Source organism: Malurus melanocephalus, unplaced genomic scaffold, assembly GCF_030028575.1.
Source record: "Malurus melanocephalus ecotype Western Australia unplaced genomic scaffold, MMel_1.1 scaffold_226, whole genome shotgun sequence".
In the NCBI taxonomy this organism is placed as follows: Eukaryota; Metazoa; Chordata; class Aves; order Passeriformes; family Maluridae; genus Malurus; species Malurus melanocephalus.
Window position 1 is genome coordinate 634,401 of NW_026623458.1, and position 24,956 is coordinate 659,356.

The 24,956-nt window shown below is 40.2% G+C and overlaps 1 protein-coding gene across 1 annotated transcript in view; it reads right to left on the bottom strand.

Annotated features, from left to right (window-relative positions):
- The window catches only part of TMEM178B (transmembrane protein 178B), a 201,465-nt gene that overhangs the window by 136,093 nt on the left and 40,416 nt on the right, over positions 1-24,956 (bottom strand). The window contains exon 2 of the mRNA XM_057374492.1: positions 10,485-10,598. Within this exon, the coding sequence (XP_057230475.1) occupies positions 10,485-10,598 (114 nt within the window). The remainder of the gene's footprint in view (positions 1-10,484; positions 10,599-24,956) is intronic.

The window sequence follows — 24,956 nt, forward strand, 5'->3', positions numbered from 1 at the left end:
TCCTGACCCATATCATTTTGGGATGAGGTGCAGAGCTGGCTGTGGCCAATCTACCAGCCAAATAGGATTTGTCACCCACAGCAGGTTGTGCCCAGGCCGTATCAGGGAGAATATTTTTACATCAAATGCGTACAGGTATCCATTCAGCGTGCATTTCTTTTAGATTTTAGGTCTCTGTAATAGGACTGATACTTATTATTTTTCAAAATATACTAATTTGATTATTTTTCAAATGAAATTATAGTTAAGATTACTTGCAGGTAAAATTGAGTACCAGTATGTTAATTGTGAGCTATCAGTTGTCATAAAATCAGCAAGGACACTGCTGTAGAGAGCAACTTCTACATGGCAGAAAATCCACAGCACCTACACCTATTCTAACAGGCAATCTTTGATCCTTGTTCCTCACCCTCATCTACAAGGACCTGGGTTTTWGCAGGTTCTGAGGAATCCCCACCAGGTTATAGCTAATCCACTAGCACCTTAAAGGTGGTTCTGCCATTTTTCTCAGCAAAAATCAACACCAATGTATGCATCGATTTGCATTCTGTTTTTGGCCAGTGAGCTTTTATTCAAAAACTTATTTATTTTAGAAAAAAAAACATTCTTGATAGATGGTTTTGCAAGGCTTTTCTAGGAGATAGTCTGCATAACCCCTGGTACTACAGGACATAAGATTGTCTAGCACTTAAAGCAGTGAGAGTCCAAAAACCTGATCTCTGTTTCTGGTTCTCCCACTTATTCTCCACACAACATTTAGCATTTCTCTGTAACTTTCTGTGAAATGGGTGTACTTGGGTTGCATTCCTCCTTTGCCCCCCTGTTTAAGTCCAAAGGATACTGAGTGAAAACCATTTCCTGAGTGTTTCAAGCCAGTAGGATGGAAGTGCACAACACACGGTCAGCAGCAGCATTAACAGAAGAGTTTAATTGTGGGATCTGTCCATTTTCATTGAAATACCAGAAAGTCCCAGATCTCAAGGAGACCTTTTCTTCTCCTGATATCTCTTGAGTATTTAGCACCCAGCTGCCCGTTTCACATGATTTTCATCTCAGAATATCTGTTCTTGTTTCAGTAGAATTACTATTTTGGTATGAATATAAGCCAAACCGAACTCTCAGTCACCAGCTTATAGCTCCCTTCTGATTAGGATCTTTGTCTATATGGATTCATGGATTCATACTGATTTCCTCAGTGGAAAAAAAAATATTAAGCCCTGTCTTGGCAGTTTAACACTTTTCTTCCCCTGGCAACACCATCAGGCATGAAAGCAAGTTATAAGGAATGGCATTACATCATGCTCAAATACATGATTACAACATGCTGCAAAATGGATTCTACAAGGAAGACTGATTTAGTGTGTGCCTATGATGATGAGTAAAGAGCAGCTGCTACTGAACTAATGCATTGCTGAAAATTCTATCAGATTAAGCCAGTAATTCAGCCACCTCCATGTCCTCTCCCATAAAATTTTAATAAACTCAATCTTATGGGAGGAAAGAAAAGACAGGGACCCTACTGAATTATTTATAACCTTAGTTATGTATGGCAAAGAAGCCCCTCTTAGGTGAGCAACTGATATTCTTCCATTGATTTTCTTCTCTGAGAATACCTAGGTGAGAATCAAGTTTGGKGGGGGTAAAAACCACAAAATACACAAGGAGGCAAAGGGCAAGCCAGAAAAGACAAAGTTGATAAAGGCAGAGATGAGGGAGAGCTTATATTTATGAAAGAGCTATTGATCAATTGCACACACCAGTGGCAGACAGACTCAAATTAGCTGTCATAATTCCAGTGATGCAGAGGGAGATGCAGGCTCAAGCTCCATTAAGTGTAACCTACATCCAGAGCAGCCAGATGAGATTTGCGAGACTGAACTCTGAATTCCCCCAGGAGATACCTGCAGTTGATTTATATTCCTGATTTCTTATTCCCCCACCAACTGTGCAATCAGTTTCTGGAGGTGGGTAGGGAATAATTGAACAGCTAAACTGTGATTCACCCAGCCAATTAAGGAGTCTTGGGATGGGTCCCTTGACAAATCCTCCAGCTTCATCCAGTCTTCATGGGCCAGAACTACATTCAGCTCTGACAACATGGCCAAAATCACAATGACCCAGTTAACACTAGGAATCTGAGGATGTAAAGTTTCATCATGGTTTCTGCACATTAATATTGACATATTTTATATTTTTTCAAAGTAGGAGGATGTCTTGATTGTACACAAGGATCTGGTTTATTCTGTAATTCAATGCCCAAAAAGCCTTGCTGCAAAACAGTAATTAAAATGGCAACCACTGCCTAGTGGCTTTTGACATCTAAAACCCACCTTCCTGTTTCAGCCTGCAGCTTCTGTGAGCTCAGACCCAGGCTGTTTGATTCAAAGCTTCTTGCTCTCTGTCTCATGCTGGCTGCTATGATGTTTCCTTGTGGATGCTGCATGGCTTTGTGAACAAATCACACTAAGTTCACTTTCAAAATGTTCCACTCATGTCTATCTTCTTGCACTGAAGTAAGGAAGCACTTAACTCCTCATTACTAACTCTGTATGTGGCATGTAATCACCTTGAAATATTTAACTRCCTGGATTTCATCTCACATTGTGGGGTGGGGCATCAGACTGGTATATAAACAAACTGGGACATAAATCATCATAAACCAGGCATTAAATTGGTATATAAATCAAAAATTATAGAAGTCAGATGGATGAGACCCATTAGATCCTCCTGTTTGTTCTTTCCTCTTCTCTCACCCTAAGAATGCACAAGGCATCATTCTTGATTAGCCAAGAGACAGAAAAACGCCCATCTCTCCCCCTCTGTGTCTCTCAAGAGGGAGAGAAGGGAAACAGAGAGCTCTGTATGCATATTAATAAAGCTATATTTTGACTGGCTGAATGACTGGAAATTATTAGCAATGGTATGTTTTACCTGTCAACATCTCCACGCTGCAACAGGCAAAAAGTCTGTAATACTTCTCCAAAGTACAATCACTAGTAAGGCTGGAGGGGGTTTGTTCTCAATTTTCCTGCACTCAGAACAGCTCTGTAAATACCTTCAGACTCTCTTCAACAATGAAGATAAAAATGTCTTTTTTTTTTCCTATGTAAGAGTGTGAGACAACGCAAAACATCACCTAAGTCAAGGTGAGTCCGAATACCTCCACTTACAAATACAAAACCAAAAAAAACAAAACCAAAAAAAAACCCCAAAACCTATCAACATGAAGGTTGCCAAGTCAAGTGTGCCAAAGTTTGGAAATACAGGCATGGGACCCTTTGAAAAGATCAGCGTGAAAGGTGAGAACTCGAGCAACCCCCCAGCAAAGAGCAATCGGAGCAGAGATCAGTTGACAACACCTCCCCTTCCCTCTCACACTTCTCTACACTTACCCTAAAAGTCCTTGGTGATGGTAAAGTCAGTCAGACCAAGAAATCTCTTAGACCTGGTCCCTAGATGCATTTTCCTCATTTACTCCAACCCAGTGTGGGTTGGGTGGCCATTTGAAGTTTGACTGCAGAGTGTGGAGCACTTATAGTTACTCTGAAAGTCAGTGGGAGCTGTGGTCTGGAAACATGTAAAATTCAAGCCTTCTTTATCTCCAACTGGACACCCAAAAACCCCAAATAAATGGTCTTTGATTGTCAGGCTTTAAATGAAAATTATAGCCAACCACAAGAAGTCATTAGGTTATCAATGTATTTATCTTTACATGCCCTTTTCCAGYACAATGACTAGAAATGTGAAAACTYCATGAAGGAGTTAACTCTGTCACGGGATCAAAAGTTCTGTAATCTGCAATTAAAAAGGCCAAAAACCATACATTCAGCAATGAAAAAAAAAATGAATGAAGACATCATTGAATGGAAACAGAATATTCCAAATGTATGGAACAAGGCAAGAGGATGTGATTACAGTTATTAAAGACTCAATAATGAGTGTGCTTAGAGGAGATAAATTAAGGCTAAGTATGCAGCCCAAACTGGGTCATCTTCTAACTTTACATACTTGTGTTTTCCAGCTCAAAAATGCTCACTTGATTTTAAGTGAACTTTAAAGCAAACAACAAACTGCAAACCCAGAAACTGTAGAGTGGGGTTTCTTACTGGTTCAGAAAAGTGGAAAGAGGTTCTCTGTAACTGAGCTGTGAGCCCCTTGTTATGTGAGCTGGGGAGGAAGCTGCTGAACGTTTCTCCCAGTTGCAATGCTTAGTAATCCCTCATTTTACCTCTCCCAACTCTCCAGCATTTTCTTACMCCTTTCCTTGCCCTCATTTTCTCCCTTCCCAAATCTTGGCCCTATTTGCTATTCAGGCACCCCTGTCAGGTCAGGACTGGAGGGTCTACTGACCTCCTCCCTTACTCCATCCCTATGTTTGTGTCTCTAAGAAGCAAATAAAAAGTAGTATGCAGTTGGCAAAGTTATTCATCAGTGTAGGTATTAAGGTCACAGGCATATTAGCAGATCCTAAGATGAAGCCTAGCAGAAGGCACTAAAATCCCTTACAGATTTCAAAACAGGTCTTAGATTTTGATTCAAAAAAAATTTATAACTTAGCTTGAAATAGCAGGATACAAAGAAAACCCTACAGCAGAGAGAGAGGGGGAAATGACAGGGTCTGTCACTACCACCTGGTCATTAGTTATGGGAACAATGAATGYAATGAAGATCCAACAACACAAGACCTCCAGGAATGTGAACACCTGCTGCCTGAGTAACCTCTGGGATGGCTGCCCTGTCTGTTSTAATAACCAATGCATTAAGGAATGACATCATATTGTCAGCCAAATGGCACTGACCAGCAGGACAGGGCCATACTTCAGGGTGTACTTCCATCTGGGGGCCCACAGAGCTAATTAAAAATGAAACAGGATTTCCTTGTAGAGGCAGATAGGAATGGAAGGAGTCACAAGAAAATATAGAAGATAGTGAAAGAAAGGAGCAAGAAAAGTGGAATGCTGCCTGTTTATTTCAAATATTGTTTTCAATGTACCTACAAAGAACGCAAAAGCAAAAATTTTCTGGGGTCAGTACTTTCAGATGCAACAATTAAATATTTATTGTTGCTTATAAAGGAAGATGGGGCCAAGTCCACGAGCCTGCCAGTGTAACCAAGGCATTGCCAAGCTATCAACTGAGCTTCTGTGCAAAYCTCAACTTCTTGTTCTATGGAATAAGAAGGCTTAAGAAGTCTGCCGAAATTACAAGTGTAGACATTATAGAAATTAGAAGGACAGACATTTTTTTGAGTGTTAATTGCTGCTGGATATTTTTCCAGTAGTTTTACCGGTTATAAGAAAGTATTTGTGTGCTTTGTAGGCTCCTGCAAAATTCAGAGCATTAAGGCCAATAAAATCCACTCAGCTTTCAGCATAGATGCTGTATGAATGAAAATATTACCACTCTGTACATCCTGTAGAAATAATTCAYTTCATCCAATACTTGCTTCTCTCAGAATTTGCCAGGCTTTTACTTTTTACTTTAGAATTCATTTTTTATGCAAATGGCTTTYAGACCATTACAAACACAGGAGTATTGCAGTTTTACAGAATATTATCACTCCAATACAAAGCACTGATTATTGTCATTCTGACAATGCAGCTCTCCATACTGATACTGTAAATTCAGAGCCCATGTCCTGTGGTCCTGCAGTAGAAATATGGGGGTAGAAGACAGGCAGAGGAGATGCCACAGTGCCAGGCAAGGAGTGTTTCCAAAAAACCCAGGAAATTCTATACACTTAGGAAGCATCAGCTACATGCTTCTGAACTGGTTCACTCTAAAGCAGTCTGGTGACACAATTTCTAATCTGTGCAGGAAWAAAAATCAGTTTCCATAGCAATTCCAGCCACTTCCTGCCCAGATGCAGCACTCTTCACATTACCGGACACAAAACACAGCTGCTGTGGAAGACAGGCCGAGGAGGCAATGGCAAGCTGGAGAAGAACAGACAAACAAATTCCCTTTTTTTGTGGCAGTGTTAAATCCAAAGTACAAAATCAGGTTTGTGACATACAGGGAGGAAGGAAAAATAAAAGGCTTATAGACCCAACTATATACCTCACACAATAGGCTCTGTGAATCAGCAAAACAAAAGCTCTTGGAGACARGGAAGAATTTTTATCTCTCTTCTGTTGTAGAGACTTTCATGCAATATAACACAAGCCACTGGGAGCTCTGCCAAAGGTTCCGAGTGCCATGCAGCAATTGTCCCATTTTCAGCTACCAAGGCAGGAGAAAGGGAAGAGGGAGTCATTGCACTTGTTCTCTGAGAGAAAAACAAATCTCTTCAAAGAACACAYATCAGCAACTTGCTTGTCTGCAGCACTTTAAAGCCACAATAGTTTCTTCATCTGCCTTGGAGAGAAGATAGCCTTTTGCACGAAACAGTTAATTCTCAGAGTGCAGAATAAGATGAATATAGAGCCTGGATTGCCTATAGACCATTAAAAAAAATAGAACAAAACAAACACACCCACACAAAGCCAAACAGCAATGAAAGCAAAATGACCTTACTACAATCCTTCTGACGGTTAAAAAAAAAAGGAAAAAAACAAAAACAAACAAAAAAGAAAAACCAGCATCAAACCAATAGGTGTTTGTTGTGCTCTGAAGAGTAAAGCAGTAGACTGAATACTCCCTGGGCTTTGAGTGCCTTATTCCTCACAGTGGCTTTAAGGARCAGCTCTGTTGATGCAAGATGCTAAACTGAATATAACACATCACCTCATTGCCTTAGAGGTACTACCATTTTCAAAGCAAACACAGCTGCTCACCTGCTACCCCATAATATACCAGATAATGGTTTCCTGACAAGAATGGGACAAGAAAAAGAGTATTAACATCAACATAGCCTCCCTTTTACTGTCAGTTTCCTTAAAGYACAAGCATCCAGTTGAAATGCTTGTCCTATCACCTGAAAATATTTCTCACCCTTCCCAGTGCRTGCACCATATTCTACAGCTCAAACCCCTGTCATGAGCACATTTCCATGTTTTGTGAACACATCKGTAGCATAATGAAAGTAACCCTACAAGAACAGCATAAAACACAGAGAACAATGTATAAATAAATATAGAACTGCTCTGATTTTCTTGGCTTTTTACTGCAATAATATACCTTCATTTCTAAGAGCATTAGTGATGCTGGTCTAGTTTTTCAGAAGACAGAACTATGGATCAGGTTTTGTACTCAAGGCTAGGGCCAAAATGCAGCAAGGTAAATGCCTAATAGTGACTGAGTCATGTCATTACACCAGCATCTTCCATAAAGACCATTACTCAAGCTCAAAGTTGTCTGACATAGCTTGCCTTTGCTGCTCCCTTTCCCTCCCAGCTCATACAGATACTTCTTTTGTCTAATTAGATGAATATTTATCTCCTGACAGGCAAGAGCTGACAATACTACAATCATCCTTCCTTCCATCTCTGYTTAACCAGAGATAGTTGAGAAGAAAGGATTGCAGAGAAGACAAGTCCTATTTCCCCAGCTCATACTGCCATAGGCAATCAATTTGGAGCAAAAGTTCCATCTTGAAAATGTCAAACAGAATGACAAAAAGATAAAATCAAAAATGGTAAAGTCAGCTACAACCATTCCTCTAGGACCAACTGCTCCCTCCAGTTCTTCTAGCATAGCTCACAGCACGTCTAGGGGAGTGCCTGCTTTGTGTGCTGACTGATGCCATGGGGTCCTCAGTCTCAAATTAATTGTCCTTCACACACTCCTGGAATTCAAGAGAAACTGCTGGAGCATCAGTCCTGCCCACCAGTCTGGAAAAAGCAGTCTGGAGTCCATGGTGGAAACCCTCTCCTCTGATCCCCTATCCATTAAACATACAAGACAGATWTCCTTCCCAGGCACCACAGCTGTCCATACACTAGAAGAAGGAAAGAACCACTACTGAAATACAAGTATGGCAAATGATAACAGTGGATTCAGCCTGGAAGAGGTATTTTTCTTTACTTGGGTGGCTAGATATTTCACTTTCAAATTACCAGTTCCTCTGAAGTTCTCCAAGATACCATTTTGCACCCATGTTTCTTCAGGAAATACAAAAAAAAAAAAAAAAAAAAAAAAAAAGTATCTCATGCTACAGATGTGAAAACTAATCCAAAGCAAGAAAAAGACAGACAGAAAAAGCAGCAGAGCCCAGGCCTGGCTATCACAATACTCATTGAAAGGAACAGGAAAATAATGGCCAGGCTGACTTGGAAATATCAGATTAACCAGTGTTGAGGTGCAGTAGCTGTGGCCTGGATCAAACTAATCCAGAGGTATAGAGTGGGGCCAGCTGCTAAGGCAGGGGCTAAAATCACGGGGACTTCCTGAAGGGACTTACCCCACTTGGTCTACTGCAATGCAAAGGCAGAGGAATCCTCTCAAGCAAACCACAATTTGAAAAGATTGGTATTGGCCTTGTCTTTTAAAAGAACACGCCAATGTTCCTACACAGGAAATAGTCATATAGGTTTAGTTCATTCTTAAAYGCAGTGACCTCCAGAACCACCTGTGGTTAACCCCATATATCAAAGCACTCCATTGCACCAACTGCTCTGGGAAAAAGAGAGCTCCAGCAAAGTGTTTCTCTTTTCCTCTGTCTTCAGGTAAGTAGATGAAAATGTCAGCTCTATCTACATCTCCCTACACTTACCTGACTCCAGAAACTGGCAAGAAAATTTGGGTCAGAAATACGCACCCACGCCTACACACTTGATGTACTCTCTGCAGAGAGGAGAGAAACAGCCTCACCCTGAGAGTGCCTCAGACCATGTCAGATAAATGTAAATGTGTGAGCACAGTGTCCAGACTGGACCTTTGAAGACTGACAAATGGCCACCAACACACGAGGCTCAGGAATTTGCTGATCCTACCAAAGGATGCACACACCTAGTGCCTTACATGACCAGATAACTCTTTACGTGAACCATTTGTGAGATTAATCTTAACTTTACRAAATAATCTTTCCATCAGACAGTGAGATTCCCAGTCGATGGTAGCAGGAAAGTCATTGTTACTCACAACAGTGGCAAACCCACACATGCACAAAAAGCATAAAACAAAACCCCTTCCTACTGCCCTATGAGCCCTAATGGAAGGTGTCTTGATTAAGGGTGCATTTCTTTTTTTGTCCATAGATGAGCAATGTTACATTTTACATTAACATAAAACTAACACCAGCAGAGAAGACAGGTGGTAGTAGAAAACTTGAAGGGAACTGAACCACCTGATCTTCTGATTTCAGGAACAATTTAGCACAGCACTGTATTTTACAAGACCAGCCTCTTACAGCTTGCTGAGAGGCATAGGTTCAATTATTCCTTTTCTTCACTGTGTCACAATAAAAATAGGTATTTATCCACACAGACTCATTAAAAAAATGCATTTAGCAAGACCCTCTAGAACATTCTTAATTCTTTAAGAAATTTGATATTTGATCAGAAAGGCCCACAAGCATTTATCAATCTCAAACCATGSCAGACCTCACCCTCAGCAATGCAGGAAATCAATCGTAACATTGCACCTTCTCCTCTCCAGACCTTAAAAGAAGGCTCATAAAGCAACAGCCACATAAGGGAGGAGTGAAACAGGCTGAAAGCCCTGRGAGCACCAGAGGTCTAGCACAATTCTCAAACTGACAGAGTAGCAGCTCACTATCACCTTTCTCTATTCTCAGTGAAATCAGCACTGCCTCAGCCCCTGCCACCTTCAAGGAGCTGTAACTGAGTCCACCATAACAGAACTGCTCAGGACATTCATCAACCCCCATAACCATGTAGCAACAAGAGCAATCRCAGAGGCATCTTTCCTTGTGAAATCCTACCTCTCGCATTTTATCAGTGAAAACCCTTTTCCATCTCCAAGATGAGAAAGAGACAAGATTTAAGGTCAGCCGATACATCCCAAGGCAATTCCATCCCTGTCAGATCTTGTCGCTTCAGCAAACGTTACAAGTTGGTGACCAGTGGCTACAATTATCACTGAGGGCYAAACTCCTTCTTTGTGCCTTAAAGGGTGCAGCAATTCTCTTTCTAGATCTTCAAAGGAGAGTGATGCCACACACACAGGAGCTGCTGGCAGCRGGACATATTGTACAATAAAAGCCAGCAATGAATTCTCCTGGAAGCAGGAAACTCAGCAGCAGCAACAGCATGAGAATGTGCTCACGTACAGAGCATTCCACTGAATTAAAAAATAGGGCATTGATTTTGTTATTCATTTTTGTATTTAACTCAATATTAATCTCTGCATACAAATGCCTKTTCCCTACTGCCACATTCTCATGCCTCAGCAGAATTTCCAGTCAGCAGCAGAAACAGAGATGTAGGTCCTGAGAACAAATCGATCCGTCTGCTACAAAGACAAACTGTATGTGAGATGAGGGCTCTGAGTGGGCTGTCACTCAAAGCCTCTGCTCTCATTTATCAGGGAGCACCTCCTGCCTGCACACGAGGAGAAGGGTGAAGAAAGGCAGCAACACTTACGCAAGGCGTGCCACTCATCCTGGCGGATTGTCTTGGTGATGTTGTAGGTAAGGTTCTTGGGGATGGTGGCTGACGAGTAGTGGTACTTGATGTATGAGCACCGCTCAATTGCTCCTGGAAAAGGCAAAAAGCAGAAAGGTGTGGTTACATGAATGCAACGTGTCTTCCCAGCTATAAGCCAGATGGGTTTGACAACCAAAAGCAAAGCAATCTCTACCATCCCTGCCCACTGGGGCAACCCATGACAAGTAAGCTCAGATCCAAACTTATGATAGAGGCAGTTTATCTTTCACAYATTCCAGGGACCTTCCAGACTGGCCCTGGAGTAGCTGCCAGTGTCTGCTTTCCCCATCAGATATCTGTGTGGCAAATTACCCCTTCCTTCCTGTCTTCTCTGAACTATGGGCTAGCAACAACCATAGTCACTATATAGAAACTGGAAATTCACATCTTAGCTTTTTGTGCAGTCATGGGTCTCAATGCCCATACACCACAAGGGACACAAAGCAAACATCTTTTATCTTTCCTTAAATAATAAAAAACACCACAAAAAAATGCATACAAATAACAAACAATTTCCTGACCCCTTTCTACCTCACAGCAGGTATKCTGTCTCTTGAAGGTACCCAGACACTTTTACAGCAGGTTTGGAAACAGAGTTCATTGGCATCCCTGAACAATGAGGCTCAGAGGGCAACATCAATGGTTGAAAYGGGCAATTTTTTCTCCTCTGTGTTTTCCTCAGGATTTCACCTATGTTCATGGAAAAAAAGCACTGTTTGCTGCTTCTGATAGCTTCTGGTCACATCATTACATTCACCTTTAACAYATACTTTTCTTCCTGTACAATAAGTGCCCCTCCAAGGCCCTGATCTCCTGGCATCTCTCTGCATCGTTAGTGTCCTTAGAAGAATGGGTCTGSTGTAGTTTGATGCTTTCCATGAATTATAGCCGAGCCAAATTTCACATCTGATCAGAAACCTGTAATAGTGTAACAGTTCTTGTATTGATGAAAGCCCGTTGGGTTTCCTGCATTGCTTTTGCCAGCATTCCCAGCTAACACTGCCTTTATTAGACCTTCTCACTAAGCTGTCARATTCAAAGCTCATGAAAGTAATTTTCCCACTAACATTATGTTATTTTGGCTCAGGCCTTTGATAACTAAATAGGTATCCTTAATGTGGTTGACCATGCTCTTTGGTACTAGCTCCACTAGTCAGAGAAGTAGCTATGCTGGAAATGCTTTTATGTATTAAAAATACATTAAGACAAGCACTCAATAGGATAAATTAAGTGAAGCAATGAATTATATAAATAATAAAGAGCACGATACACAAGGAGGTAGGTAGAGGACACATACTGCCAGCCTAAATTGAAGAGGCAGACCCATTAGYCTTATATTGACAGTTCCACAGGGTAAAATATGCTATTATACCATCAGAAACACAGGTTTCTACTGAGGGTTGTAAGATACTGCTTGGCATGAACTTAGATCATAGACCATGAATTTACAGTATGAAGAAAAAAATCCATGAAATGAGTTATTAATTACATCAGAGTCTACCAGCATCATCCACAGCTAGGGCACTATAAACATTTGAGGTCTTCATTGTTTGCTTCTCTTAAGTATTCTTCACATTCTGCCTTTGACAGCAATTAGATTAGACAAAGCCAAATATTATAGGGGGAAAAGGCAAAATATTTACATATGTATCCGCCTGCCCTGACAGCGTGATGGGCTTCTGTGTGAGTCTGCACCATCTGGGCACCAAATGTACGCCCAGAATTAAAGTTTCAAACCAAGAATAGTATTTAAATAAAAAGACAGCTAGTGTGCAAAGAGCTTTAAAAAAAATCCCCAAATCACAACCCTGACTTCTTATAGGTTTTTCTATCCTCTTTTGTTCAGTTGCTTTCATAGATTAGAAGCATCAGCAAGAAAACGACAAATGCTTATTTGCCAGAAATTAATCTTTAAGTTATCAGATACCTGCCCAAACAAGAGATTTATATAGAACAGCAGAAAGGCACACAGAGCCAAGATACAAAATAAAAGCTTACAGAAGGAAGGAAGAAAAAAAATCTCATTTTATTTGCAGCTCTTCTGGAACCCGAAAAGCTAATTTCTAATAAGGACCATCAGATTTCTAATTCTGCAAATACTTTTGGTAGTAATGCAGCAAGCTGTTCAATATCACTTTTATCACTAAAGCCTGAAGTAGAAAWAGATCATGGTCTGAATTCAGGTCATCACTTGACTATATCCATAATTTTGGTCTTATGCTTAGTTCCCAATTGCTCTACAAAAATAGCTTTGAGACCACTGTCAACCAGGTTGGACAAATAGGGCATGGTACAGCACTTGGCATGGCAGTTCACATAGGGCCCTGAAGCCCTGCCACAACCACCAGGGAGCAATGGTGTCCACTCAGCAGAAAGCTTTCGCAGAAACAGGCAGTACCTTACTGAGAAACTCAAGATTTTCATGGTCCAAAATGACAATGCTTGTGATTCCTTGGCATTTAAACATCAACCATTTATTCAAACCCCCTCTCAAGTGTAGGAGAGTGACTATGCCGAGTCAAGGCAGCTACTTCAGCATGTATCTAACTAGAGGTGAGAATTAACTTTTGAATCTAAGAAAAAGGCTTTCAATTGCCTGGACTTGCCAATAAAAATTCAGAGAAGGGTGAGGTTATGGGCAGYGATCATTTCATACTTCTGATGGGTCTCTACTTGTCCCACACAGAAGAGTTCAGTGTTCAAGATGCCCAAAGAGCCACATCCTGGAAGTCCCTGTGAGAGCAGAAACAGCAAGAGCAGCAAGGATCAGAACCAGTGCTCTGCTGGAAAGTCATCTCAGAAAATGCTAMAAAATCCTTATCTTGAGAAGAATTAACAGCAATGCTCACTCCAGCCCTTGGGGTAGGAAGCAAAGCAAAAATTCCCTTCCATATCCTCAGCAGGGTATCTGCAATTTATGAAGCACCTCCATTCTAGCACTAACTTGCACCAAATGCAACTGCAGCTTTGCTCTGCACTTTTCTCCAGTAACTGGGAACAGTATTTATAGAGCAAAGCAGTGAGTGGGATKCTTTTTGCCTGTAAGCTGTCATAGCAAGAGTTATAGGTGGCCACAAGAAACACAAAACCTTCCACAAAGCTGCTCAGTGACAGTTACAGCATAACCCATGTTTCTCTGACCRAAGGGAAATKCTTGCTGRAAATCCTAAAGAAAAGTGGATGGCRTCTTCCAATAGAGTTCTGGAAAGGATCAGCAGAAGGATGCAACTAGAACCATGCAGAGCAAACCTCTGCCATACYATCATCCCAAGCACAGATGCTCAGGGGATTCAGCAGCTGTTAAGTGTGGCTGGCAACCTGCTGTTTCTGCAAGGGTCAGATGACAAACCAATTTGAGATAAGGAAGCTAGAGACAGCTTCATCCTGAGCCCCTAAATATTCACAGCATCAAACATGAACCTCCTCTTACTGAGCCACTCACCCGCTCAGATCCTTTCCTGTATCTGCTGATCATTACTCCATACTGTCATCTTATCTTTCCATAATGCTTCCACTTCTCTCCAATATAACACTTTTAACCTAGGCCATATCAGAAATATCACCTGAAAGCACTGATTTTTTCTATTCAATTTTCAAAACTTAACCAACACCCTGATGTTAGTTCAGCTGCTAATGAAACCCAGCTACCACTGCATTACTAGGGCTGTAAACACTGTCCCAGTGGAGGCTTCAAACTGGTAATGAAGGGAGTGGCTGAGCCATTATCCCACTCTAAACAGGAGCGGGTTGAGATCAATTAAAAACAAGGTCATACTGTGGGTGTCCATACTGTATTTGTCTGATGGGTAAACACACAATTTTACAGAAGTTTTGGGCCAGTGTCTCTTTATCACCACATCTCCCAACCACTCCCTTAAATATAGTGTTTCAACTCTTTCAAACTGCTCCAGTCTTTACCACGGTTACTTTAAGAAATAGAATGGAAATTCAAAAAGTCACCAAGGTATTGGTCACTTCTGTCCTAAATATTGTATCTCAGAAGCACCCAGCAGCATTTGCCCTGTGAGGCCAGTTTGACTTTTGCAATGGTGKTTGGCAAGTTTCATGAATTTACAGTGTCAGTGTGATTATGTAGTTTAGTCTTCTGCATCATACAGACCAAACCATCTGGGAACTGGAAACAGAAAGCAGTCCTTGACTACTGGCAATCTGTGAGAGCAGTTAGGTGATGGTCATATCACTTCAGATCCAACCCAAGATGGCACGGAATTACTTGAGTATACTCCAGTCCTGTCTTGAGGACTACAATATTTCACACTTCCCCCCCACCACCACCTCAGCTTTCAGGGTTGCAGATTGTGGAGCCATCCTGAAACATTCAACTACAGACTAACCCAATCCCTGTGAATAAATTACCCTTGGTACATGGAGGACTTGCAGAAACTGGTAAGAAATTCTCCCACACTAAGGTTCTTTGCAGCAGTCCCTGGGTTAGAGCTATCAAGAATCTCAGAGAGATGCAGGGAGCCAGCAGCTCATTAACTCTGAGGAACTGTAGTGTAGCCATTCCAAACTCCACAATTTAGATTCCAAATTCCACAATTTAGCACTGCCAGCCACCTTGCATTCTGTACAAAGCAGAGATCTGAAACTAGGAGGTACCTATTCCACTTGTAGCATGCATATTGAATTCTAAGGAGGATCCAGCTGTAAAACCCGTATTTGTTTTACTACATTTCCCTGTCAAAGCTTTTGCTATTATGAGCTTCCCTGAAAAGACTGGTGTGGATATTCTGAGTCTTCACTACCTYCAGGCAGCTTTTCCTTCTTCTGTTTTGCAGATACCTCTGGAYGAACTGTTTGTAGCAAGCAATTTATTCCACAAAATTCACCCTTTGTGCTAGTTCTAATTTCCACAAATCTGTTTGAGAACTACTACACAAACACTTCCTAGTAAAAGGAATCTTAGCCTCTGGCTTGTATATTGCCCTCACTACATATATTTGCTATTTGTTACAAGAAACTGTCTTCTGTATGAGAGATTGCCTTAATTTCATGGTTTGGTTACTGTTCCCTCATTGGGTGACTGTCTCCAAACAAAACAGAGAGATGTAGATTGGTCATTTAGTCTCTAATCATTTCACATCATCTTCAGAAATCTGCAGAGCAGAGGAAATTCATAGTGGGTTGTTTTTTTTCTTAGCCTAACATTTCAGTAAGGTTTTCAGAGGCTGTAATCATAGTTAGGACCAGGGTTAGTTTACAAAAAGCAATTCCATGTGGCATACATATCTGCTATTGTCTTAAAAGTCTTCTTCTACCTGGCAAAGTTCATCATTTCATTGTGTTTTCACTATTGCATCCTCCATTCAGGCTGGTGCAATTTCAGAATCATCACCCTCAGTATATGTATGTGCTGCCTTCACTTACTTAAGTCATTTCATATGAATCATCAAAACTCATCAGGAGGTACCTTAATATAGTCAAGATTGTTGCAGTTTCAGCACAAATTAACTGGTCAAATTAAACCTTGGAGGAGGATAGAAGGAGAATTTAAGTTCTACTTTGACCAGCTGCTCTGACAGAACTGCAATCAGAGATTGCAATCAAATTGCAATCATGCAATCAGATATGCTGACTAGTTAATGAACTCAGGATGACTTCCCTTAATGAAATCAGATACTTACTAGAAAATATTGCAACACATGTCACAGCATTGTTTTGTTACTTTGGAGTAATACTAACCATGAAAGCACTGGTTACATATTTTTTCCGGATCTATAAATAGATTAACACCAAAAACTTAAGAACATTATCCTTCTGCATTAATTGTAGAATTATTTATGTTAAAAGGGTTCTCTAGAGGTCAACCAGCCCAATCCCCTGTTTCCAAAAGGCACAACTTCAAATTTAAAATCCAATTCAAAGATAGTTCATGTTGCTCAGGGCCTTGTCCAACCAAGGTTTAAGCCTCTAAGAATGGAGGTGCACATCTTTGAGCACCTGTTCCAACATCTAACCACCCCTAATACCTAATCAGAAATTCCCCTAGTGCCACATGAATATTTTGAATAATAGAATACCTAAGAGTAAAGGGCTAAAAATCTAGGAAGGATATGCAAAAAGCACCACCTTAATGAATATTCACCAGACATGCTGATGAACTTATATGCATAAATAGAAGCCAATGGTCTAATTAATGAAGCTCAACATAGATTTTCAGTTGCAGTATGGGCCAAAATTATCAGAACAAGAGATCATGTTCCTTCCTGACTGGCTCTGGCAGCATCCTGCACTGAGGTTCAGCTTGATCTGCCAGTAGGACTTGTTGCTACTTGTCCTACATAAAATAAAACAACTCCTGGTACTCCTTGTTGCTTGAGTGCTTGTGCTAGTGGAAAGTCAACTAATGGTACAAGTACAGAGCCAGTTTCAAGTAAGATCCCCTCCTTGAAAACACAAGTGAACATTAGGTCCTAAGTAAAAATTGTTTTGTATAAATTCAACTCCACCATACCCCAGCAGGAGAAAAAAAAAAAAAAMAACCAGAACTTCAGATCACCAGAAAAGTTTTGTACAGCCACAAAACTGTATTCATCTCTAACTTATTTTGAAACCTTTAAAGAGAAGTTTAAAAACTGTATTTCAATAGCAAGTCTGAAAAATATATATTGAAAATATCAAAATATTTTTCTTAATTTCATAGGGTTTTCTCAGCTGAAACCAACAGCCATATTAGATCAAGTTTCACAAGTGGTTCTGTTCCCCAGTATGCTCTTTGCTTCTGAAACAATTTTCTACATGAAAATAAATAACAATTTCCTAGCAGTACTTAAGTGTAACTACAAATGTACTTACAAGCACATTAGGCATCTCTGTACTCCCTGTTGGGCAAAATGCAAAAAGCCTGCAGTGCAGTCTGCCAGTAGCAATTGGGTATYTCAATATACAACATCATTTGAACCTGCTTTTTACATGTAGATGCCTTTACTGACCACCAGAAAATGCAACGAACACAGAATTTCAGGGAAACATACTCAGAAGACAGCAGCGTGCTCTGTTTTACCTGAAGGAGAAGGTTACTTGTATACATTGAGTTGAGATCCTCAAAGGATGAGACAAACTAAATATTTTGTCCACAAAATGGCACATACACAGCAAATGCATTAACAGAATGCCCAGCTTAAAGGTTTTCATTAAGAAAGTGAGCAAGCATTTCTTTTCAGTGAGAAGCAGAACCCTGATGCTCTTTTTTTCCTTCCATTTTTCTTTTACAGCTCATCTCACTTGAGTTCCAAATAAAGACTCTCTCAGAGCCTCTAACTTAGTGAAGCTTGTTAGAAAATGTTCAGCTGGTAAAGCAGCCTTGTAAAAACTTAGCAGGAGGGATGGTTGAAAGGATCCAGCATACTGTACTATAATGTACTATCCATACAGAAATGGGGTAATAGACAAGAGCGTGCCATTCCCATTCTTCCCAGGTCATCTGGGATGAAAACCTGCCAGTTCCCTTTCAGTACTGACCCACTAGATCTCCAGAGATAGAGAAAAAAAAAAAAAAAAAAAAAAAAAAAAAAAAAAAAAAAAAAAAAAAAAAAAAAAAAAAAAAAAAAAAAAAAAAAAACAGACACAATGAGCACAGGAAAAGGAAGCCATCCCTAAAGATAATGGATCTCCAGACACACAGCAGCTTTATGTGGGCTTTACGGTGACCAGAGTCCACAGAGCAATTTCCACAGATTTCAGACTGTTACACCTACATGCCAACTTCTGTTTCCACACCAAAATATCGACATTTTCTTTTCAACCACTGTGTGAGCAAAGATAAAGGTGCAGAAGACGTGTGCATATATGCACTGAGCGGACAGCAACATTTTCAGAGTAGAGAAAAAATAAAGTGCTTGAGCAGCTTTTGCCAGGCCTGTTCCTCACATGCTCTCTGGATAGCCCAGCAAATAGCAGCTTGCTTAAAGCCACCAGCTGGCAGAAGATAAATATTCCACCCATGATAAGAAAAGAATCCAAGTATGAGACCAAAAGCTGAATTTGCATTGGAAAGTGATGAGCTCACACTTTCTCTCCAGGGACCAAGGAAAGGGGGCTGGCAAGGAAGCAGGAGCAAGAAGATGGTTATGAAACACTTTTTTACTTCAGCTATTAATAACAGTCTCCAAGCCACAGGGCACTTGAAAGGAGGAAGGCATCTCCTTGCTTCTATTAATCTTTTTGTSCACCTATTTGCTTTGGGCTGGCCACAGGGGAAAGGGAAGCAGAGCACAAATGAAAAGTTAAGGAGGTTAAAAGGGCTGAAAAATATTTGCTCCTACATGTTTGGAGGCAGAAATTAAATGATCAATAAAAAGTCAGTGAGACAGCAATTACCAGTAAAAACCTCACTGATGACCCAATAGCTCATGGAGCAAAGCAATATCTCAGCACTGCTGTCAAGCCAAAGAAAAAGCACAGCAAAGGCTATTCCATGGCAGATTTTTTTTTAATATCAATGTACATCTTAGGATTCTCATAGTAAAAAACTCCCAGGAAGCTTGGTCTTTAATGCACCAGCCTTAAAACCYATTTCAAAGTGATGTCTAGGAAGCAGGGCCCCAGACTGACAAGAAGAAAATATGGGTGAAACCACTGGAATCACTCATTCTGCTGAGTRTCTGTGATCACATCCAGTGAAGTCTAAGGGTGCCTATCTCTATACCTTGGCAAGTCATTTTACATGCTGTTTTGCAATGTAAATGTGGCTTTCCAGACACATTTAGTCCTCTTCTTAAAGCGAGAGGAACATAAGCTCTTCTCTGTATGCCCTGTTAGTTTACAGCAAGCACCACAAATAGCTGTGCTGGAGAAAGCATTTAACTTTCTTGTAGCACTTCAACCTCATGTTTAAACAGCAGAAATCACAGCATGACAGAGTCATTCAGATGCTTCCATGCAACATTAAGGAAATAAGGCTGAAACCCAACCCAGACAAATCTTCCAGAAGATCCCACTTAGAAAGGATCTTTCATTTGCATTCAGCACCACAGCAATCTTTAAAAACATGCCTTAAATGAAAGGACTTACATGGCCTATGCAACATCTTTATGATATAATTTTCATGTAGCTTTTGTCCCTCAGYTAAGCTGAGGTGGGAGGGCAGGCAGAGTTTCACAACTTTCACTAGAACATAATAAGTTGTGGYGAGAAGAAAGGAGAGAGAAGCAAAGTTTGTGGCAGGAGTCACATGGTGAGGATTTMTAGTAATCAAACTAAGGAGACTAATTTTTAGAAAATTAACTGCATTTTCCCTGTCTTAAGCATTGGCTTATAGTCAAAAAGCATTTTGCTTCTATTTTGAAGTTAAGACGCATTTTTCTAACTCACATGTTATATATAAAAGGTGAGTTGGCTTGCCTTAAATTTGGGAAGTATACCACCATTAGCATAGATCCTGTTTTGCACATTTTAAATTAAAGGTAACTAGGAGAARCCACAGTATTTGAAATGATCACAATTCCAAAAGCAGAAATACCAGCAGGCAACCAACTTACCAAAGAAATAAGTGAGGAAGAAGTCCAGCATTAACTTTCCAAGCAGGCTGGGCTTTTTACCCATGAGCAGACTACAGCATGAATTCACTAGAAAGAAGACACCCTGCTATTSCCCTAAACTCTTTTCTCAACATGCTGTGCTGATAAGACAGACTGTTTCCATCCATCAAGGACTCTGCACAGTTTAAGACTTAGTAAACACAAGATTTTGGACATATTCTCTCTTTGATAGAGAGATTCCATTCTTAAGTASACCCTTATATTCTGGATTCTCTAAGATTCATTAGTCTTTTTTTATGCTGTCCCTATTCTAGTTATTTTTTAAAAATAGGATACTGTGGTTGGAATAAAGATGTTTTCAAGACATCATTTCATACCCAAGAAAGTATTTCCCAGACAAAGAGCCCCTGTAGTTACTAAATGCATGTGCATGGTAAAGCTAACAGAGGAGATCATCCCTAAGGAAGCAGTTTCTCCCTGCCAGTTCATAATATCACTTGCCTCAGACTTGACCAACTAAATAACTACTTAGATCACTCAGCCTGATGGACAAAAGCTACTAAAACAACCTTGAAATAAACATTGAGATTATTTCCTGGTGAGCAGAAGCCATTAAATTATAGTTAGTACGTATAACAGTTTTCCAAAGTGAGGAACAATTTCATGTTTGGCCATGCTCTTTCCCTCTAAAGTTATTCCCTGRATTGTCCTTGTTCAAATTATTAACTAGTGAGTCACCATCACTAAATTACAAGGATACTCCATCTTCCTTTGTAAAGGAGAACAMATTCAGAGGGACAAAAGACTGCACAGCTCACTACACTTTCCTTGAAAAGCTGTTTGCAGMACTATTGWAACTGGACTTACCACTGTACATGAGGGCTTGAATCACAAAGGCCTTGAGAAATTGAACGTTATGTAGATATTTAAAAAGTTGTCCTTGAATAGTCAAACAAACTGAAAGACAACTAGAAGGAAAAGGAAAGGAAGATAAAGRTGGTGCTAAGAAGATCAGACAACTGTACTGTGAAATCCAAGATGAGCTAAAGCACAATTCGGTCATTCTAAAACCTATGAACCACAGATAYTGTTAATCTCTCTGCAGCTGTCTGAAATCATAAGTGGTTTCTCCCATCAAAAGGAAATGATTCTTGAAGCACTATTTGAAATAGGAAAAGTTGGTGGATGTGATCAAAAAATATTTTTCCAATTGACTGGACTGCGCCCTTACTTATCCAGTGATGAGTTTTGCAATACCATCATATGCCCTTGTGTACTRAAGGCTTAGGCATTGAGCACCTCTCCACAAATGCTACAGTAATTCATTTCTACTGCATCAAGTTCTGCCTGCACTCAAACATATTTCAGTCAACAACTTTGGGCTGGAATCTCAACATTGCTGCAGACAGTCTGCACCAAATGGCAATGCATTTCACAGTGAGTGAAAATACTGGCAGGATAAATGCCCTTGCACAGGGGTAGAAACTGAGAAGGGACTCACTTATCTTCAGCCCTAACTTTCCCTTTGCTTATTCCCAGTACAAATCTGCAAGGATCAGGATATGCCAATAGCTGCCAGTTATAGGAAAGKTAGCAGTGAGATAACCTGTTGCCAGCATGATCTTGAACAAGAAATTATTTTAGCCAAATCTCAAAGGTATTTACTATCCAAGCACTTCTGCTCAGATTCATTACATTTCTCTTAAGATATGTATATGATGCACTTTAGTGCAGAAATAAAAAATGGCAGAAGCCAGCCCAAGTTARTAACAGGGCAGCAGAACAGAGTAGGGGAAACCCCTATTAGTCTAAAAGCATGGAAGCTTTATTCCATGCCAAACAAAGTTAGATTGTTATAAAATCCTGTGACCCCAGCTTAAGCCCAGAGCTGGTGTATATTTAAATGTAGTAAGGTGTGGGACAAGAATTTCTCATCCCATCAACCACTGGGTCAATGCAAATTGGAGGACAGATTGGAATTTGCTTTGGAAGGGTATTGTGAAATGATGCTCTCTTGCCTGCAACATCCATTAGTCTTTCAGTAAAAGTAATCTACCATTTCTTGCACTTCCCATCTGAAATGTCAAATCAAATCAGAGGATCACGGTAGGAAGATCTCCCACTTGCTGCAATATAAGATATTTTGGCCAGGATAAGCTGGATTAAATGATTCTGCTGCCTGGTATAGACTGGAAGACACAATGCAAAGTGCATTGAGCAGCATTAGATAATATAACTCTATGGATGGCAGCAATAAGCATTGGCTGAAAGGTGAGCACTGCACCTCTGAAGAACTTTGTCACCACCCACAGCATCCCACCATCCCTGTGCCTGAAAGGCCAGCAGAATCCCACTGGGGTTTATAGCCTGAAGTGTTATTCAGCCCTTCACAATTCAAGAACCTGCTTTATGATCCTCATTCTGACAGAGGATGGGACAAGCATATCCCAAAAGACCTATCACCACACATGGCACCAAAGAAGAGCTCTCTTCTGAGCACCACTGCAAAGGTACAGAGTAGATCTTTAACACCATACTGGAATTTCACCAGTTTGAGCATCACTACAGTGAACAGAACCTGTGCCCTGAGAGACTTTTGCTAATCCAGTTTTGTACCTCCTCTTCTCATCTAGTTCATTTTGTATAATAGGTAAAGGTAAGTCTTGAACTGAAGTGTTTGATTTTAGAAATTATAAACTCCATGATTCAGTATCCTGTGTGCTTGCGGACACATTTTTATCTGTATAATTAATTCTAAACCCAAGTGTTATTATAGATCATTGTATTTTATGAATGCTTTACTTTCTATTTTAATTACTACTCTAAAAATACCTTGCACAGTCGATTTCTTACTAATATCTGAAACTATTCATTAAAGACAGTATTGCTGCCCAGCATTAGTTTATGTACTCCTCCCCTCCCAAAAGTCAGTCCTTCTGTTTCCTACCTCTGTAAGCCAACACGAGAACACTAACAGGCAGTGCAATCAACCCTCTTTGCTACAGGCCTAATGCAGGCTTTAATCCATTATTTTATTAAGTTATTTAATACAGCAGACCTCTATTCCACCCCTCCAAACMTACCAATTAGAAATTGAGGCAATAAAAACATGAATAGCAAGCAGCCACTGCTTGTCCCAAGTCAGGGACCAATACCTTCCCACAATATGAAACTTCCTACACTGAATTTCAACACAGCTTAGAAGGATTAAGCAGATGTTAATCTACCCTCCCTAATTTTCTTTCCTCTTATTTCTTTCCAGGGGCTTTGTTCAGCCTCTCAGTGTAAGAGCATGAGGCTCCAGTTCATTGACTGCAGGATGAGGTGAAAAAGATCCAGAATGATTCTTTGCAGGCYTCCATTGGACTATCAGCCACTCTGATGAAGGGTATGAAGACAACATGCCAWCCTAATGGAAAACACATTCTTTGGGAAAAATCCAAACCTTTAAGAAAATTTGCCATTAGCTTTATCCTTATCTCCTAGGGATCTATATCAGRTTTAATTACAGCAATTGTGACAAAAATMATAGTAAAGAGAAGTAGCTGCAAGYTGATCTTGTCCAGAGATTCCACCCACCAGGATAAGAGCCAAATGCAGCACCAGGAAGAGACTGCAGTAMAAGCTCAGTGAGCTGTACATGCAAATTAGTTTCACCAAAAATATTTCTAAGTACAACCTACCTTCAAGGGAACAAGAGATTAAGATGGCAGGCACAGGGCTGAGATTCAGGAAGCACTCCCAGGACAAGAAAACTTAGGAAGGAGAAGAAAATGCTCATCTCACACTGCAGTAGGAATGAAGTAAGGGTGCACGAGTGCCAAATACAGAATTGTTCATGTTGGAAAGAAACATAAAGACCATTCAATTCTAACCCCCTTGCCACAGGCAGGGACACCTTCCACTAGGATCAGGCTGCWCAATGCCYCATCCAACCTGTCRTCAAACTCTTCCAGGSYTCCAGCACTTTAATATTTTTCTGAGGTTTAATAGGCATCTTTCCAAAATGAGTGAGCAAGTGGTCTAGAATCATAGAGAATAGAAGAAAACAGAAATTTCCAGGTAGTATATCCCACATTCCAGCAAAAATCTTTCCTACAGGAAAATAACAAATTTTTCTTAAGAAATTAAGCATACCAGTATTCATCCTTTACAGACTATCAACTACCAAAAAAAAGATCTATGAAATTGCATTACAATAAGCTACTGAAAGAGAAATATGAAGTACTCATATGACCTATAGACCATGATATTTAAGTACACTTAGCTTCTCTTGAAAAGGAGGGAGCAAAAGAAAATACTTCCATTCTCTGTTTAGATTTCCTACAGACTTARTGACATTTATTGTAATTCAGCAGTGCTATGGCAATGGCTAGGAACTTCAGTCTTGGRCCATGAGCCCAGGCACTGTGTGCTTGAGTCTGGGACAGTATTAGTTTCACAATTTCTTCACCATTTGATAAAATTTCATGTGTTTCTGCATATCTCCGGTATCACACCTATAAGCTCATTTTGTATGGGGGGAGGGACATGTAATTAAACAGTTAAAATAATAGCTACATATACTACTAATATCCAAGATCAAAAAAAAAAAAAAAAAAAAAAAAAAAGACATAACTAAATGGAATGATCTCATGATGCTCAAACCATACATGCCACCCTTAAGAGTTTTTCCTTGAGGACAAGCCTGCGTTCTATTACTCCTATTATACCAGACTAGAAAAGAGAGTCTGAAATAGTCTTGGATGTTTAGATGTTCAGAATCCTGTACCCCAAAAGGAGGTAAGAACATGTAGAYTCTTGAGGTCCCTTGAAGAAGTAGGACATAATGTGAGCTGCACATTGCCTCTGTGGTCACATTTGAACAGCAAATCATTCTCCTCTGATTCAGCGAGATGCCTTTTGC